Source organism: Antennarius striatus, chromosome 14, assembly GCF_040054535.1.
Source record: "Antennarius striatus isolate MH-2024 chromosome 14, ASM4005453v1, whole genome shotgun sequence".
Lineage (NCBI taxonomy): Eukaryota > Metazoa > Chordata > Actinopteri > Lophiiformes > Antennariidae > Antennarius > Antennarius striatus.
Window position 1 is genome coordinate 13,195,973 of NC_090789.1, and position 19,519 is coordinate 13,215,491.

Below are 19,519 nucleotides of genomic sequence, written 5' to 3' on the forward strand. Positions count from 1 at the left end.
AGACAACTGGTATGTTTTTCCTTTCCGATCATCTTCTAAATGAATGACTTGTCACTCAGTTGAATGTTAGAGTTAGGAATAACACACTGCCTGTTTTGGTCTTGTATCAGCTGCTATGTTTTCACACAGCATCTGAAAATGCTAATTCCCGAGCGTGAAAAGCAGGAAACTGCACAGAGTCGGCTCAGGTCAGATCTGATTTGGACGACATGCATGCAGTGAAAACATTCTATACTGAGACATACAAACAACATGTCAACTATAGGATGCATTCATTTATGCACAGAGAAAAATACTCAGATCATGATTATTACAGATTTATTTTGAAACAACTCTTAAATTCACTATAAATAAAAATAAAAGAAAATCAGTTATTGTCTTTTCAAGCCCACGCTGACAATGACCTGCCTGCATCTACAAACTATTTCTTGAGCTTTGAAGCATTCCCATCAACAACTGAAAATGATAAGACATTTTAAATCGAGTCGAAAGAGAAACAAACAACTGCATCTATTTTTAAGCTGAAATTATACCTGAAGGCTCTCAGGTAAACTGAAGACCCTGTTCAGCCTCACTGAAGACCATACAGAAGTGAGAATTTGGCGTCAAAGAATACCCATAAAAATGTGCAATTTCTGCATCCAGCAGAACAAGAATTTGTGGTCAGAGAGATCAATGGACGGTTTTTTTGGGGGGTTTTTCTGTGTAAGTAGTGAGGAAGAAGAGCTCGTGTTGATCTGGTCCAGTGAGCATGAACACACCAATGAACTTTCTGGAATCTTTTTGTTTTCATCCTTTTTAAAAAAAATAAACAAGCCATTATCTTCTTTGCCTGTTCACTCCAGAAGCATTTTGTGAAATGCGACCATTTTCCATCGGTATGAAGCCGAATAGTTAATGAACATAGCGTTTCTGTGAGACTCCTCCATTTGTGCCCTTTATTGAAAACGCAATGTGCCTTGCAGCTGCATTGCATTCTGGGCCACTGAAGCTCCTGACAGTGAAGATGTTGCCAACCACCCAGTGGCGTCTTCAACTTCGATGACCTCAAAATGTGGCATTTACAGTAATATGTGTGTAGCAGAGAGATGAAAATGTCTTGCTTTCAGATGCCATTTTTGCTGAGCCAAGAGCTTCATTTTAAGGTAGCGCTTTAGGGTACATTTTCTTTTTCATCTCACCATTCTGTCAAACAAAGTCTTATCTGCTTCAGCAGTGAGGGGGCAGACAGTGCAGAGCCACGACATGCTGAAGGAGTTCGAGACGTCAGCGGCTGTAGATCCAGCATCAAGAGGATGAGTGTTCCGTCAGTCGACTTTACTGTTCCTTATGTGGAAGTCTCAGATGAAAACTGGGTCTCTGTGTGTCCTAGCAACACTTACACAACAGTGTGTGTCTCACAGCTGACCTGAAGGCTAATGCTCCAGTGTTTCAGCGCACCAGCGCCGCCGCTGACTAAATACAGGCTGAGGACTGTGTTTGTTAGGATCCGCTTGTGTTTCAGTAAACGTGTGGCGTGTGTGTTGTTTGACTCGAAGCTTTTAAATCAGGACAAGTTCTTCCATCAACATGCAAAAACCAGTCTGAGGAGCGGTTTTTATTAAATTCAAACCAGACCACCAGAGTCTGTACCAGAGATTATCCATCCATCTATTTTCAAAACTCCGTGAAGAATACGACTCGAACTGGGAGCCGCCTCGCTGTGCAGCGACAGCACTACCCGCTGCGCCACCATCCCGCCACCAGAGACGAGGGACACAATTAAATAAGAAATTAGCATTATTAATGACTTGATGACTTATAGAATACAGTATATGCTATTTTTTATATGCATTTATCCTTCTGGTTTAATTGTTCATTAAACATTAAATCAGATGAGCAGCAAGACACAGCTGATGTATAATTCCTTCTCTGTCTTCACTAATGCAGCAGATTGAACATGTTTGCTCAGTGAGATGTTGAGACAGAAGGAGACAAAAGAAAACTGCAGCTGAACAGATGCTCTAATGACGGAAACATGTATTATTAAATGAAACTGCTGACATAACTGATCTTACTTGCTTAGATCATGAAAATCATTTTTATTTATGAATTTCATATTGATCTGTATATTTTAATACAATGATTGTTACATCTTTCTTTCAATAATCACAAACCTAGCAATAATCTGATTTTATTATTAACATTCAAGTAAAGGCATTAAAGTTACAGTAAACAATGTTTTTCTATGAGCTGTGGGTCAATAGTATGTGGAAGTTTGAGAATTGTCACCCAACTCCTGAGTCCTGTGGCTCTATAAAGATTTGTAGCATTCTCAGGTTCAAACAAACGTCTTCACTCCACCATCATTGTGTCATCAACAACAGCTTAAGTGGCAGTAAACATATTCTGACAGCAGACTGCTGCCTGTGGATGGTCCAGGGTAAAGCCACCGGCTGTAACTGATGGTAGACTTTATGCACATGTTGTTCGTCCCGGTTTCTTTGGTGCAAAGCATCACAGATTGGGTGGGAGGGTAACACGGATGCACTATGTGTAAATAAAATCAGGCTATATCACTGGATTTCTATAGAGAACCCCGCTTACTGCTAAATTTATGTACTATAAATTTATATTTTTTTGCATGTTAACTCTTTCAATGATAATTTCTGCTAAAAAAAAAAAAAAAACTGACTCCATATCTCAAAATGCTGATGTAACACTGCATCGGGCTAGTACTCGTCGTTATTTGAAGTAAAAGCCAGACTCTTCAGGAGGTCTGTTTGTTTCAGCAGCCCAGATTCACCCGAGGCTTGGAACATAAATATGTGTTGATCGGGCAGCTCTGACGGTTTCACGCAGAGTGAGGGGATCTGAGCAAACAAAATATTTTTCAGCTACTGTTTATTCATTCAGGAAGAGACTGAGCAGCGTCTTACCTCACTGGCCTTACAAGATTTCATACCAGTTGAGAGCAACTGACAAGCTTGTGTCCAGGTGCCAAAAACCATTGCGTTACCATGGAAACTGTTTATAAAGACCTTGCAGCCTTGTTTGAAAGATGGAGTGGGCGTTAAGCGCTCAGTGTTTGTGGCCCAAACAGCTTTGTCAATCCTTTGCTGTTTGATGTTTAGCTGCACCTCTTGTCTTCATTGTGACTGCAGCAAACTAGCAGCACGAACGCCAGCATCCATCATTTAAATCTCTGCTCCTACTGAAATACATCACACCACATCCTCTCTGAAATCATACCCCATGTTTAGGTCATTTTCACGTTTTAATCTAGTTCCGATGTCTGTTTCATAAAACCTAACATAACCCAGACGTCACAGAAATCTATAGAAAATAATTTTCTTTTTCTATATTCTGTGTTTTCAGGTCAAGGTTTATAAGGTCTGGGGCTATATCAATAAAAGTTGAGTTGAAGTTGATAAGAAGGTTTGTCTTCTCATGTCCTACAGAACTTCATGTTCTTTAATGTAGATGTAATAAAAAAACTTGTGTAGGAAATTTTACTACACATTATTGTGCAGCTCCTTAAATTATTTTGTTAAAGTTAAGAGTATGAAGATATTTTCATACTGGACATTATGATGTGCATATCTCTCATCATGAGGTAAATGTTGTCATTATGTAGGAGCAAACCGGAATCATTATTTTGGCCTTGAGAGAAATTAAGAATGAATGAGCTAGGAATATGTACTGTGAATAAAATGTTTAATGCTATTTATCAACTGTCTTCGTCTAAGCAGCTGCATCTGCTCACAGTGTGCAGATACTCTTCGGTGTGCTTGATCCACTCCTCCTGAGTTTTAATTATTGCTGAGAAGCAGCTTTAAAAGGATTTCTGAGACACAGGGATGAGTGTGGTTGACGTCACCTGAACGTGTTGACAGATGAGATGACAGTGAGTCCGTGGGGATGGTGAACATCTGCTTCACTTCGTTTGTCCTCCCCACTCTCTATTTTAGAGAAGCTCTCAACCTCCTGCAGGCGACATACGTTCAGTCAGCTGCTCTCTGTACTTCCATCTTTGCGCCAGAGGAAGAAGACAGTCTATATTTTTTTCTCTACTCTCCTCGAGTGGGAAATGATAGAAAAGAAATGAAAATGAAAATGGAATTCCACATGTTAAAATAACACCCAAACATGAAATATTATGGGGCTTAAATGTGCAATTTAAAATGCATGGTCTAAGGTACACATGAATTTAGGATACATCTAACATATTCTTGGTACTTAACAGAACATTATTTTCGTAATCCAACTACCAAATAAAAACCTAAGGTACAAGAGGCAGATGAGTAAATTCTGTCATATTTCATTGTGGAGAGGAGAGCTGCTGCTCATCCTTGTGAGTGCAATAGGATGGGTGGTGCAAGCAGATTGGGCCATGATGTGTAACCCCAAGGATGCTGGTAGGTGAAATAATATAGCTTCACTGTAAAGAAAATGTAAATAACATTACCTGCAGAGATCAGTGAGTAGCGGAAACAATTTCTGGTTTCTGTGTCATTTATGCACAAGGTGCAACAGATTCATTAAACTCCGTGCATGCAGCAACAAATTTTAGTTTCTGTTTTCTTTTTCTGCACATTCAAAAGATCCCACACACAGTCCAGGTTCATACTGTGAAATAAGTAAAGCGGCTTTTCTGTTAAATTCTGAGGTACAGTTACAGGTACCTTTAAATATTTACGTAACTTTGAGTCTCTAAATCTGAAATGGTGACTCATTCAGGTGGGTGGCAGATTGAGGAAAATATGAAGCTGATCCACGTATCAGTAGTACACAACAAGTAGATTATATACACATTGTGGTGGTCCTTGGTAGACGTATCATATTACACAAATAATGAACTTGTTTTATAGCAGAAAAAAGATGGTGCCAGTCTCTTTAGACCTGATTCTTGTACCTGACATGGTTTAGATTTCTGCATCAAACTCCATTTGTTTTTCATTGAACAGGAACATATTTCTGAATTCTTTGTGTTTCTTTTGATTTATTATGATGACTTTTGTTTTGATAATGATCCCAAAAAGCCAGTAAAGATGACGGCAAAAATTAAAATAAATGCTTTTTAAACAATGCCGAAAGGGCGTGTCTGGGGCTGCAAGCTGCAATTGTGATCCAGCAGATGTGAAAACATGACAGCTTCACAAAGACACAAAACCACTGCAGAAGCCATCATACAAATGATACACTGAGTGCTAAGTCTCACTATATTATGTCAAGGAATGTGTATATTTTTTTATGTTTTCTAATCCCTTTGTTAATATCATCATTCATTTGTGATTGACACAGGTGGCCTTTCACATCCAGCCATACAAAGGACGGACAGACCAGAGTATGCATGACAACATCAAATACATAATTGACAGGTAGTTTGGCTAATTTACTGCACGTGTTTCCTCTTACTGGCCCCAGTGTTGAGTTATATTCCTCCAACAGTGACGGCTAAAGTTAGAAGTCTGGCGATCTGCTGAAACATGAAGTCTGATGGTTGATGAATGAGAATGGGGATTGTTAAATATAGACGCCTCCCCTGTGATCCTGCTATAACAGATCAGCTTTTGATCCAACGTCGATCAGTCTAAATGTGTGTAAAAGAAAACCTGGCTCTGCAGAATTTGATAATATCCAGTGTTTTAATACAACTGAAACAACATATAAAACATATTAACTTTAACAGGGAGACTGATAAAGGCTGTGAGACTAATTAGATCATCTAATGATATTCAGTAGTCTGATGTAAAAAAAGAAAAAAAAAATCCCATGATTTCACATGCGTGACTAGAAATGACATAGAGGTTTCAAAGATGCTAGACTGGAGTACCATCAATCCCAGGATAGTCTGTATGGATCTGAATCTAACTTCTGAGCCTCATGTTGCGACCAACTTTTCTGGAGTCCCTCTGTGCTAACCATCTGTACCAAACGATTCAAAAAGAGCCAGGAAAGGACACAACATGTTGTAAATGAAATGATAAAAACTCCACCTGTGAAATATTGCCTTTAATAAAGGTGCAATGCGAAGCATTTTTTTCCCAATTTGAATATAATAACTGTAACAGCTTTTCTTCGCAGGTATGGAACACATAGCGCCTTCTATAGATTCAGATCAAGCACAGGTCAAGTCCTCCCCATATTTTACATCTATGACTCTTACCTGACCCCACCAGAGTCCTGGGCGGAGCTCCTAACGACTAAAGGCTCCCACAGCATCAGAGGGACACCTTATGATGGTGTCTTCCTTGCCCTCATTGTTGAAGAGCGTCACAAACATGACATTCACTCCAGTGGTTTTGATGGAATCTACACCTATTTTGCCTCCAATGGCTTTTCCTTTGGCTCCTCCCACCAAAACTGGAAAGCCATAAAGACTTTCTGTGATGCAAACAATCTGCTGTTTATTCCCAGTGTTGGACCGGGGTATGTGGACACAGCTGTTCGGCCATGGAACAACCACAACACCCGGAACCGAGTTAACGGGCGTTACTATGAGACGTCTTTGGAGGCAGCGTTGTCTGTGAGACCAGAAATTGTCACCATTACTTCCTTCAACCAATGGCACGAAGGCACACAGATAGAGAGAGCTGCGCCAAAGAAAACGGTGACACGTTTGTACCTTGACTACCAACCCAATCAACCCAGCCACTACTTGGAGCTCACTCGTCAGTGGGCCGAGAACTTCAACAAGGAGAAGGACAAGTGGTTGATGTGAACACGGTTTGATTACCTGAGCATTAAAGAAAAGACGTTTAATCAACACCTTCATGTTTATCACTGTTCCCCTTTCCTCCCAACCCTGAGCACTTCTGATGAGCTATCCTTTATTTGTTCATGTTACTCTTACTATTTGTTAAGCTAACATTTTTGAACAGGTCGGTATGCTGATATGTTGAAGCTGTAAATTCACAACAATGGACAGTCTATTTGGTATCAATTTATGACACAAAGAAGTATAGTTATGTCTGCTCTATTATTGTCCTTATTTTATCACGATGGAATACTATTTTATCCTGCTTTGGTTTTTGAGGATGAAATAAACTTTGTGTCTGTTTACCGTTTATGAATCAATGCAGTCACTCAACAAGGAAATTATTTTCCAAAAGAAGTAAGAAGCAAGAGAATAACTGAAATAAAATACAAAAAATAGAATAGTCCTCAATAATCAAATATAATCAGTTTAACCCTTACAGCCCTAAGCTATTCTGGCCGTTTTTTGATACTTTTGATATTTGTCTCTATATACCACATTAAAAATGATTTAACACACCCATACTTTTTATGGCTATCTCCAGCACAACTTCAGCTATATGAAGAGATAGTATTTATTTCCCTATAACTTACTATATTGACATATTTGGGGCAAAATAGACACACAGTCAAATTCGGAAATGGAAAAATGTTATGTTATTGCACATAAAAACCTCAAACATGCTGATCGATTTGATTTTGAACTCAAAAAAGGTTGTCATAGGCTTGTAACATAACTATATACAAATTGTGTCACTTACACCACTATTCAAAGGAGTTTGTTGGGCCAAAAAAGACACACAGTCAAATTCGAAAATGGAACAAATTGTATTTTACTGTACATAAAAACCAAAAAAATGCTCATTGAATTAGATTTTGAACTCAAAAAAGTTTGCCATAGGCTTTTAACTATTTACAGTTTGTGCCACTTGTGTCGCTCTTCAAAGGAGTTTGTCAAAATAAGACACAGTGCCACGTCACAGGTCTTGCACGTCCAAGGGGTGAAGCTCCTTTTGCTGCTTCAAAATGACTACAGGTTGTTTTTTTCATTCATGCCACTCTTCAAAACAGTTCCTGTTCAAAATAACACATAGTGCCACGTCACAGGCTTTGCACTTCCAAGGGGTGAGGTTCCTTCTTTGGTACACTTGATTGCACTGTTGACAGATCCTGCGTCCCTGTGTGGCCATCTGAGTGGGGTCTGCCACCACAGCAATGCCGACAGGAACGTGGTTGGTGCTCCTCCTTGCTGGTCTGCCACTCAGGTCCACCTGACACAGCTGGGCCACCAGCTCAGCCTGGAAGTTCTTGTGGGTCAGGGGCTTCAGCTGGTGTGACTTACTGATGTCACAGTGGAGGAGGTAAGCATTGGTAGTGGCTATGTCTAGCATGTGTAAAAAGACTGTGCGGTACCAGCGCGCAGTCTTGTGGTGTGTTGAGTAGTACTGCAGCAGCTGGTCCGACCGATCTACAACACCCATGTATTTGTTATATGCAATGACTGGGGAGGGGCAGGGGATGTCTTTTACTGACCAGCTTCCATCTTTATCTTTGACCCTCCTCCTGACCACCTCCCCAGAAACTGCTGGTTGGATGTTGGAGCACACTGACACCTCCCGAGTGTCCATCCACTTTACAAAGACCAGGGAGCCCTCCCTGATCCACCTTATCTCACCCCTCTCTGACTTTTTAGCCAGGGCGTTGGCTCTCTGGGTTGGGCACCCCTTCCTGTTGTCCCTGTATGTCCCACATGCTCCAAACTCCATTTCAGTCAACTTTAGGAACAACTGGGGGGATGTATAAAAATTATCCATGTAAACATGGTACCCAGTTCCCAGATATGATGGCTGAATAAGGTCCATCACTGCATCATAGGCAAGCCCATGGACTGTTTCAGTGTACTTCTTTCCGATGTAAATATTGAAATTGATGGTGTAGCCATTGCTGGAGTCGGCCAACACAAACAGTTTGACTCCCCACTTCATTGGCTTGTCCTTCATATACTGGGTCATTCCAGTTTTTGCTTTGGTGGCCACCATTCTCTCATCCACCGCCAACTCCCTCCTTGGGTGACAATGGGCCTTGCAGGCATTGATGATGTCATTCATGAGGGGCTTCACCTTGAACAATTTATCATACTCCGGTGTTCCTTTTCTTGCCTCATTGTTTTCGTCCTCCTCCGGATCGCTTGGGTGGATGTTGGACAGCACAGCCCTGAAGCGGTCCCTTGGCATTATGGTTGATGGTAATGGCACAGACATGAGTGAGGCCTGTTTCCAGTAATCGCTGATGTTGGACACTGACACCAGAGATGTGTAAATCAGGAGCCCAAGGACCTTGCAAAGCTCCTCGCAGTCCACATCAGTCCACTTGTACTTCTTCCCCATTGCTTTATTGCGAGCTGCTTGTTTGTTGGTATTATCACACAACGTACGCAGTGTGGATGGGGAGAAGTACAGCTGGAACAGTTCCAGCGGTGAGTGGATAGCATGGCTGTCAACTTGGGCTCCTGGTGTTCTTCTAGGCACGAATCGGCTGACATGTGGGGCAGTGTCAGGGTCATCTCTGGTTCTCCAGGGCTGCAAGGCATGTTGTGGCCGAGTCTGTGGAAAGCTGCCCCTGGTCTGAGCTGTCCTCCCACGCCCTCTCTTTCTGGGCCTCTTTGTAGAGGGCCCTGGTCTCTGTATAGAGGGTCCAGGCCTCTTTGTAGAGGGTCCCGGCCTCTTTGTAGAGGGTCCAGGTCTATTCTCATATCTGTATACAGACACATGAAAATAACATCTCAAAACTTTGGATTCTCTGGCTCCCTACAACAAGTCAATGTACAAAGAAGACACGTAATAAAAAAAAGAAATATAGATATAGGAAACACCTATAAGTGTATCACAAAATAACACCTAGGAAAATCCTCTTCAGAATGAATTTCCTAAACTTAAAATTTCAGCCATGATTATTTGTGTATATAAACCTATGTGACTACATGATGTTACATAAAAAATGGATAATAAAACACACACATATATATAACAAATATATAAAACGGATATAAAAACAACCAAATTTATACAGGAATGAATGAAACAAAAGCTATATATATTCATGTTTAGTTTTACTTACGTCTCATCAATGCCAACAAGGGTCAGGTCTGTATTGTCATCTTCCTCGGAGCTGTCCTCCTCAGAGGAGGATGGAGATGACAAAACATCTTCTTCATCCTCTGCCTCCAACATCTGCACAACTTGCCTGACGTTCAATGTTCTCTTCATTTTTACTTTACTAAATTTGTCTTTCACTATCTAATCTCTCTAATCTCTCCCAAATCTCTCTCTCTAACCTCTCTCTAACCTCTCTCTTACCTCTCTCTAACCTCTCTAACCTCTCTCCTAAACTCTTTCCTTTCTATTTTTGCGCCACCAGGTCGCGCCAAAGGAATTTATAATCGGAATCACGTGACGAAACGCATTTATCGCGAGACATTTACAAAGCATCACGTGACAAGATCCACCAATCAGTACGTTTGCATCATGTGACAAAATGGACGAATCACAAGACATGTGTAAATCACGTGAATACATGCGTCACCGCTTGTAAGACGGCGAATACACGACAAACAGAGAGCTGGCATCTGACTGAGAAGCGCTTTGAAGCGTTTTTCTTTGATCAAATGTAAACGGTCATATCTCCGGTTTTCCGGGGTCAATCGGCTCCAAATAAAAACCGGAAGACAGTTTCACATCTCTACTGTCAAGTAAACATGAGCACAGCAATCTTCATGACAGACTTTATTTGTTAAGAATGGTTTAAAAACATCATGCGCTCTGATCACGCCGGCGTGATCGTCGGCCTAACCCTTATTCAATCAATCGAGGGTTAGGGTTAAATAATCAATAATTATAATAATAATGAATTAAGGAATTAAAATTACTAACCCACTACTTTATCCACATCAAAGAATCTGTAACCCTTCTTTGGGACACTGTCCACTCTTCCATCCAGTTTCATGCTTGTCTGTCCAGCACTTTGAGTGTAAGTGACAAAAGTAGTCAAAAAAACCTGGTCTTGCTTCCTTATTCGAAACCTTCCATCCATTTTCCTCCACTCGTCTGGGGTTCAGTCATTGTTGAAAGCAGGTAAAGCAGGACATTCCAGACATCCTTCCCTCTTTTAAAACCCTCCAGCTCCACCAGAAATAAACAACATAGATAGTCCTCAACATACAAACATTTGGCTTATGGACAGATATATTTGATTATTGTACTACAGTTCACTTTTTTGTTCCTCAATGCATTCACACAGCTCCAACACTAGTCTCCCTCTCTAATTGTTCTATGCTGTGTATGTGAGCATCTCAGAGCGTTAAACCTTGAATACTTTACTGTTTATCATGGATGATAAAGCAAAAGCCAGTGAAGATAGCGGTAGTGGTGACCATCTCTCTGATGACAACTCTGCCTATGACTGACAGTAACACCTCTCCTCTTCCTTCGCTCTAAAGGTAAGCTACATGCAGTACCATACAGTGGATAATCAACATCAACAAGTGACTCTGGCTGTTGTCGTTGGATGCGCTACTCTGAATTAACGTTACTGGTAGATATTAGAATTATACATATGTATTTTAACATGACATATGTTTTTATTCTTACTTATTGTACAGTAACATGACATTAAGTGCCTTTTTACATTTTTCTAGTGATTTCAATAGTCTAAACTTTGTGGCGGACCGACTTAAAATCTCATATGTTGCCATCTTTAGCCGCAATTCATTATATGGTAATAAGATATTATGTGCTTTTAACGGTTTTCTAGATTTTACATTTCCAATATTTGTGGTTGACATGTAAATTCCACTGAAAAGGCATAAACCTATTTTTTTTCTGTTTTTTTATTTTTTTAAATGAGAAGGATAATTGAGAATGACTTAAGTCAAAACGACCTGAATCTGTATGTTGTTTTACTGTGTGTTGCTTTCATGTCTTGTAATTGTTTCTGGTAAGTCTTAGGGAATAGTACTTTCATATTTGAAGTAGTAACGGCATTTAAATGACCTCAAATTGTGATTATAGATGAAATTTAATAAATTCACAAGTAACAAAAAATTTGAATTACAAACAACTTCTCGGAACAATTTTATTTGTATGTTGAGGGCTTCTTGCATATAGTATCTCTCGTGACCTGTTGACGTGGACAGAAGAAGGCTGTTTAATCACATGAATGATGACAACCCTGTATGATCATTTGTGATGGGAACAATGGGACAGCTGAGTAAACCAAGGCATAAACAAAGCCATCTTATAACACCTATTTAAAAAAAAAAGATAAAGAAAAGATTTTAAAAAAACAGAAAAAAATGTGACCAATAGCTCTGACAGATCCTGAGTTAAACTTATGTTATCAGTGGTAGTATAGTGCCTAGCATCTACATAATCAAAGCCAGTTATCCTTTGAATTATTTTTATCAAGTAAAAACATAACAGTAAAACGCTACATACTGTGGTTCAAAATGAAAACTGTTTCCGCCCGGTTTCGAACCGGGGACCTTTCGCGTGTGAGGCGAACGTGATAACCACTACACTACGGAAACCTTCATGTTGTTCAGTGGTGTAATAGAGTATTTGTATTTATCCAGTATCAACAGTCCTCACTGTAGTCACATAAAATAGAAAAGCTCAACCAACGCGCTTCAGTTCATACAGGCTTTACGTAACAGGTAATTATTTTTTGAGATACACAGTAGCTTATTTTACACTTCCTGGATGAAGCGCAATGCGGTGACGTTACGACTCGCCTTACCCGAGAGCATTGATTGGTCGAATTGGCTAGTTTGTCTCGGGGTAAATCTCACATAGCCAATCAGATGTAGAGTAGGGTGGGCCCTCCTGTCGCTCTACTTTCACGGGTGATTCGCGTGTGAACAGTAACAATGAAATTCAGCGACCGAATTACAATATCGGGTTAACGTTGCAATTTTTTTATTTCTTATTTTGATGATATGACAATAAATCAAACTAGGAAATAGGCATTCATAGACTGCAACATTCCGCGACACCCCTGAATTCAAAATTTTACCCTGACCTACTTTCATAGGCCATGGCCGTTTAATAAAAGACCCATAATCCAACTACTGCAGTGGGTCTTAACCTTGTTGGAGGTACCGAACCCTGTCGGTTCATATGCTCACTCACCGAACCCTTCTTTAGTAAAAAAAAAAATCAATTTAAGACATAAGCATATGTTTTACTGGTGCATTTAATGAATTGTGTATTAATGTCACCCTTTTCAAAGAACAAAACCAAGACAGTGCATGACCTCACATGAAATGACCTACCTGCAAATCAGTGTGACTCCTGCTGCTGTTACTGAGAGACCAGTTCAGACATGCCTGGCTTCACCTTGACAAGTGCTACTCTGATGTCATTTTCACAGCAAAGTCTGTTTCTTTTTTTTTTCCATGCAGCTTAAGGAAGTGTTCCTTTATTTTTGCCAGTGCGAGACTAGAGTTGCTCATCTTGACATAGCATAGAACGCTGACTCCCATCACGTTCTGTTATACAGTACATGCAAATTCACGTTAATAATAATAATAATGGGTTAAATTTCTATAGCGCTCATTATTCATTCCTTCCTCATTCATACTTGGTGATGGTAGACTACGTGTGTAGCCACAGGTGCCCTGGGGCAGCCACGGAGGCGTGGCTTTACCCTCCTTGCCCCACTGGAGGCAAGGGGGGTAAAGTGCCTTGCCTAAGGACACAACGACAAATTACTCGGCGGGAGCGGGAATCAAACCGCTGATCTTGAATCATTGGACGACCCGCTCGACCACAGAGCCACGGCCGCTCGTTGCACATATTTGTTGAGCATAGTAACGATGTCCAACATAGTTACTATGAATTAAAATATTAAGAAAGCAATCAGATGACGTACCATCATGACAGGGCTCCCTTGCAAAAGAGATCTGTAATCTCAGTGGGACTCACCTGGATAAACAAAGTTTAAATAAAAAATAAAAAAAATAAATCGACTACTGAGTGCACAAAATCCCATGTAGCACAGGTAGGCTAATCGATGTAGCGTGATCACCTGCAGCCAGTGATGGCTAAGGGGGGCGTGTCATCATGAACTGACACGATGTGTCAAACGTACACAGTGATTCGTGTATGTTCGGCAAAAACACCCGACACGTTTTGTCTTGACCTCAGTCTCCGCTGAGCCCCTGAGACCGACTCACCGAACCCCTAGGGTTTGATCGAACCCAGGTTAAGAACCACTGAACTAGTGCATAGACTAGTACATATGGAGAAGGCCAGTGCAAGTAAGACCATAGATCAACGCTAATGCATTGGTAGATCAAAGCACTAGCTTTGATCTATGGTCTTACACTGGCCTCCCTCGTCTTTCAATCCTATCCGGTTCTTAAATGTACAAAAGTTGAAATTTGACCGTGACCTACTTTTCTCAAGGTCAAGGTCATCATCTCACTTTCATCCTCTTTACTGCCGGAGCAATGTGCTTCTGGTTTCATCTTTCCATCTGCAACGGTTGCAAAGATATTTGGTTGACAAACGAATGAAGAATAAACGAACGGAGGAACACACAAATACTGGCAATTGCAATACATCACGTCTTTGAAGCAGGATGTAATTATCAAAGGAATGAACATATTCTTATGTAACAGTATGTTAAAGGTATTTATATGTACAAATAATAAGCATTATGATAAAGTGATTTTAATATAAGAATTTTTATAATCAGGATAATGAGGGGTTTCGATTGTCGCATATTATGTAACAATCAAAACAAACAAACAAACAAACAAAAAACCAGGACACTATTGACTACGGAAATGTTATGCATTAATTTTGGAAAAGAATACCTTCAGAATCTGCATCCATCCAACAGATGGCGCCAAGAGACTATGCATTAATACAGCGAAGTAACAAGTAGTGTCTGAAAATTGTTTCGACCACGAAACTCTCATTGTTAAAACTCTTATTTTAATGATAAATACGACATGCATAAATAAAGGAAGCATAAACAATTTACCATGTACCTCAACTGACAAGATTTTTGCCCAAGACCCCCTTTTGATGAGAGTTTTACAAATGGGACATTCTACTGCTGTGCTTGTTATGGTTGCAGTCATAGTGAAAGGTACAAAGTCATAATTCCTTGAAATAAATTTCCCCTTAGTTCAGGGTCCGTGGACCCCATTTTGAAAACATTGGTTTAGAGTGGCATTTGGTGAGGGACATGACAATCACTCATACACATAACTTTTACTGCGTTGATGAAGAGACACTCCTTAGGAATTAACTTAGCCAGTGAGTATACATTCAGTTTCTATGATCACTTATCCTGTGCATGTTTACAGTGGAGCTGGAGCTGATCCCAGTAGACACTGGGTCAGAGGTGGTATACTCCCATACCTCTTCACTTATAGCTGATGTGTAGAGATAGTTCACACACATGGACACATTCACATAATGCATATTCTTGGGCTCAGCACTCAGAGAGAACCAATACAGCCACAGGGACAACATTCCACAGTCCACACAGGAAGGCCACAGGTGTGGATTTGAAACAATAGTTCAGAACCACCCAGTGAAGACAATGTGCTTACTTTTGTCTAAATTGCTTGTAAGTCTTGTAATAAAAACCAGTAGTAGTTCAATTCTAAATAGGTAAATACAATTACGAACTTATTTTTTTAAAAACGAAAACCGACTCTTAATTATTTTTATAGTAAGTACTCTGATATGGAGTGTAAGATCCAAGAATGACTCACACACGTCTTCCGACCTCTATTGGCTAGACGCTGGTAATACATCAACTCCATATGTATAACAGTACTGGTGACACATCTTTAGTTTTCATGAGGTTTTTCAAAATACATTTTTGTTCCATGAAAATAAACATGTCATTTGTTTTGACCCTGCCCTTCAAAGAACTGGAACCAAAGAGCAGAATTGGAAAAAAAAAAAAAAATCCAAATCTTTATGAAGAGTCAGTTGAAAATCATGATTCAATGAAAACATTTAAAAAGTAAAATATTCCAAAAAATATCAAAAACCAAAAAAAGCACAGCTATTTCTCATGACTATTAGGTGTTTTGTGAAACCAGGATTTACAGCTTGAAAATTAGAGATGGACAATTCTGTATATTTAACATAGTTAGTTATTATTTCCTTTGTGTGTCACTTCCAGTGTGTCGAAGCACCCACAATCGGATCAGTTGAACACATGGGCAAACTGACCCTTACGGGAATTTGTTTGCCACCTATACTTTTAGCTGTTTTCACTTAGATGATGCCATTAAACTAAATTAACCCAAAACATTACCTGGTCTGCTTCCCAACTGCCCATCCTGATGTCTGATCATCTGGAAAACAAACCTCTGCTGGTACAGGAGGTCAAAAGGTCAGGGGTTAGGATAAATAAAAACTCAAAGAGTATTTTTGGTACATTGATTTTTTTTTATTCCAAATGTGTGTCTATATATTGAACATCAGAGGGCTGATCCCCTCCTACACTCACCCCACATGTCAATATCAATAACAATGATAATAATAGAATAATATCCATCTGTCCTCTTTGTCCTACTGATGAGCTGCTGGTACCAATCTGAGAGAGCAGAATGAAATAAAACAGTAGACAGTATGATGAAATGCACACACACAGGCACACACACACACACACACACACACACACACACACACACACACACACACACACACACACACACACACACACACACACACACACACACACACTTGAAAACATGTCATTTTGACGGTCATTCTCAGATGCTGCTGGCCCGTTTTAAAACCGTTTTCATGTAAAAATGAGTTAAACAAAAGAGGCGCTGCTTGTAAACAAAATTAAGTTTCAGTTTGTATGAAATCTTTCCTTAAATCAATTGACATGTGGCTCCTCTGTGTGGGCATCCTGCAGGAATGCCTCTGCTCTAAGCAATTACATATAGAATTGACAGTCAATACAGAGTTAATTGGTCGATGAGATTCATCGGTGTATGGATCCTGTAGAACGGCTGCAGCTAACAAGGGAGTTCTCAACTCAATATAAAAACTAAATAAATCATGAACAAGCAACATTCTACTTAGACACGCTGATAGGAAGTTACAAATGTATTTGCATGTACTTAAAAAAATGTATTTGCGTGTGTGTCGTATGTTTGACCTCCACAGACCAATAAAAATCACAGCCTGCACTTGAACATTGACCTCACATATAAACACCTATTCTGTTTCTCTTGCTCCATGGACTGTACGAAAACCAAACATATTTGTAATTTTCTAAAAGTAAAAAACAAAATCAAAGTAAAACTGAGTTGGTGTTTTTCATTACTGAAAATAAAGAACTCAAAAACACAACAACTCAAAGGGGGAACTCCACTCGAACCTTTAAATGATCACATTAGTCAGCAATTTGCATATTAGAAGAGAATCTTAAATGCTACACACAGGGAAGTCTAAAATAAAATACTGAAGGTGAAGTTTGTGATTCTGAATGATGACAGCTTATCGTTGAGTCTCATTCTCTGAAGACTGACTATGGTGAACTACAGCCCAGCTGAATTAAGGGCGAACATTTTAATTAGAGGATCTATTTCTGATTAATTTCCCATTCATTTAATTTAAAATGTTTTATTGCAAAATCATCATGATTTATTTTGCATATTTTAAATCGAAAAGACAAACACAGCAAGAGTAGAGAAGGAATAATCTGAGAAAAGATATAATATTATTCTTGTAAGAATATACTGTGGTTTTCTGATGGCACTGTCTCTTTCAAGCCTGGAGCTGAAACATTAAAGTATTTCCTGAATGCTCAAGTGAGTTGTGAAATATAAAACTGTAAAGCAGTGGCATCTATGGTATGATGAGGTTAACTCATGGTTTTTTGATAGGTATCTTTCATTAAATTTTTTACACCTTGATATTATTGTTATGTATCTTTCTGCAGACACCCTGAATTAGCCATTGTCAAAAAAAATGAGCAGAACTGTTTTTATGCTCACAAACTCAAATTGAGAGTGAATTAACCAGCCAGTTTATTCTCTGACACTGATTTGGGTAATGGAATAACTCACAACAATCAGCTATCCTTTTCCAGAATCATTTACTGCACCGTTATGCCAAAAAAATAAAAAATAAATAAGAAGACATTTTTCTGCTCTACCCAGAACATTGAAAAAGATGAACCCTCTCCCAAAAGACTCGCTCTTCTTTATTTTTGTACAGTCCCCAACAATCAGCGTCTGAATCACCTTGAGAAAACATTTTCTTTGTCTTGTTTTACTCCATTACTTTCACATTTATGGATGTCTTGCTGTGTGTTGTGTATTTGATGCTGCATGAAAAAGAACTATCTGTAGCCTTTGGGGGGGGGTATTGATGTACCTGTTTTCCTGTTTTGGGGTCACAGCACCGGTTGGTCAGTTTTTTAGGTGTCAGGTGAGGGTTTCTGGCCTGCATCCTTCATAGATGTCCAAAAGATTGACAGATGACTATGAAGACTGTACAGCTGCTCAGATAGCCTGTCATTGTCCTTCTCCGTAGTCCAAACACCTGGTTCAGTAGTCAAACATTAAAACTTCAGAGTGCTGACAAACAGTCTCTCTGATTCTTCCTTTATTGGCACGGAGCGAGATGATTGGCTGAAGCATGAGAGCCAAAGACTCCCAGCTGGTTTAATCCAAAAATGTATCGATTAACAATGGATTCATTTGTTCACCCTTGTGGACATGTTACTGGTATGATCCACTGAGCAAAAGTTGCTTAGATTTGACGAATGACCCCACAAAAGAGTAAAAATGGTTTCTTCCACCCACCCCTGCTCGTTTGGATGGATCCAGTGGTTCTGTTCAGGCCAAAAAGTTCACACAACGTCCAAAACCACAACCTTGGGCCCCTCTTATGACGGCTCACACAGCGTCCCTCAACTTAATTGTGCCCATCCAGTAAGTCTGTTGGTGGTCGCGTCGGTGTTTTGGGTAGGATCATCGGTCGAGGTGGTGGTGTGGGTTTGGTATTGGTCCGTCGGGGGCTCCTCATCCCCCCGTCACTGTCTGCTCTGTCTGCTGGGATTGTAGGTGGTGGAGGTGGGAGGCGAGGCAGTGACATGGAGCCATGATGGTAGTGGAGGTGGGGCAGGTTGTGGCGGTGGTGGTGACCTGGCGTTTGAATAGAAGGAGGGATCCGTGAGCAAGAAGAAGCAGAGGAGGATGAAGATGGGGGTGGAGGTGGTGGAGGTGTGAGTGTGATTGGCCGCAGGCTCTGAATCCGCCGACACTCCTGGCAAATTCGAACATGGCTGCAGGCCTGGAGGAAGCTGCGAGGTGGTGCAGGAGGAGCCACCATGGTTGATGCTGGAAGAGGAGGAGATGGCGTGCTAGTAGTGGCATTGGGACCTAGTGGGTCCTCCAGTAGCCTTTGCGGTCCTGGACCCAAATCAAGGCCTCCACCCATACCTCCTGCTAGACCTGCCAAACCACCCGTCAGTGGGCCGGTACCACTGTACATTTTACCATTACTGAGACGTATCTCACGGACCAGACGGATTGGCCGTGGGGCTGCTAGAGCCAGACGAGATGGGTGGCGCAGGACTCCGCCGCTAGCACTGCTCAGATGGCGCCGGCGGCGGGAACGAGAACTCTTCTTACATGAGACGGCATTTCGAAACTCTGTCAGCATCTCCTGACAAACAGAGACCTTAGAGAAAGCCAAAAACAGAGAGACAAAACTCATTTCAAATAAAG

General features: G+C 40.4%; 3 protein-coding genes and 1 non-coding gene across 4 annotated transcripts in view; 1 reads left to right on the forward strand and 3 right to left on the reverse strand.

Annotated features, from left to right (window-relative positions):
- LOC137607618 (glycoprotein endo-alpha-1,2-mannosidase-like protein) overlaps positions 1-6,964 on the forward strand; it is an 8,941-nt gene extending 1,977 nt beyond the window's left edge. Inside the window, exons 3-4 of the mRNA XM_068333508.1 lie at positions 5,284-5,360; positions 6,067-6,964. Coding sequence (XP_068189609.1) covers positions 5,284-5,360; positions 6,067-6,703 — 714 coding nt within the window. The 3' untranslated portion in view covers positions 6,704-6,964. The remainder of the gene's footprint in view (positions 1-5,283; positions 5,361-6,066) is intronic.
- An 820-nt stretch (positions 6,965-7,784) lies between these two features.
- Positions 7,785-10,004, reverse strand: LOC137607771 (piggyBac transposable element-derived protein 4). The gene is made up of 2 exons (XM_068333728.1): positions 9,856-10,004; positions 7,785-9,492 (listed from the first exon to the last, which is right to left on the reverse strand). The coding sequence occupies exons 1-2, from the start codon at positions 10,002-10,004 to the stop codon at positions 7,785-7,787; spliced, it is 1,857 nt and encodes a 618-aa protein (XP_068189829.1).
- A 2,245-nt stretch (positions 10,005-12,249) lies between these two features.
- trnav-cac (transfer RNA valine (anticodon CAC)) lies at positions 12,250-12,322 on the reverse strand. Its single transcript has one exon. It is a non-coding gene; the product is annotated as a tRNA-Val (tRNA).
- Positions 12,323-18,704: 6,382 nt separating this feature from the next.
- Positions 18,705-19,519, reverse strand: part of LOC137607019 (glutamate receptor ionotropic, kainate 5-like) — a 74,613-nt gene continuing 73,798 nt past the window's right edge. Inside the window, exon 19 of the mRNA XM_068332425.1 lies at positions 18,705-19,472. Within this exon, the coding sequence (XP_068188526.1) occupies positions 18,705-19,472 (768 nt within the window). The remainder of the gene's footprint in view (positions 19,473-19,519) is intronic.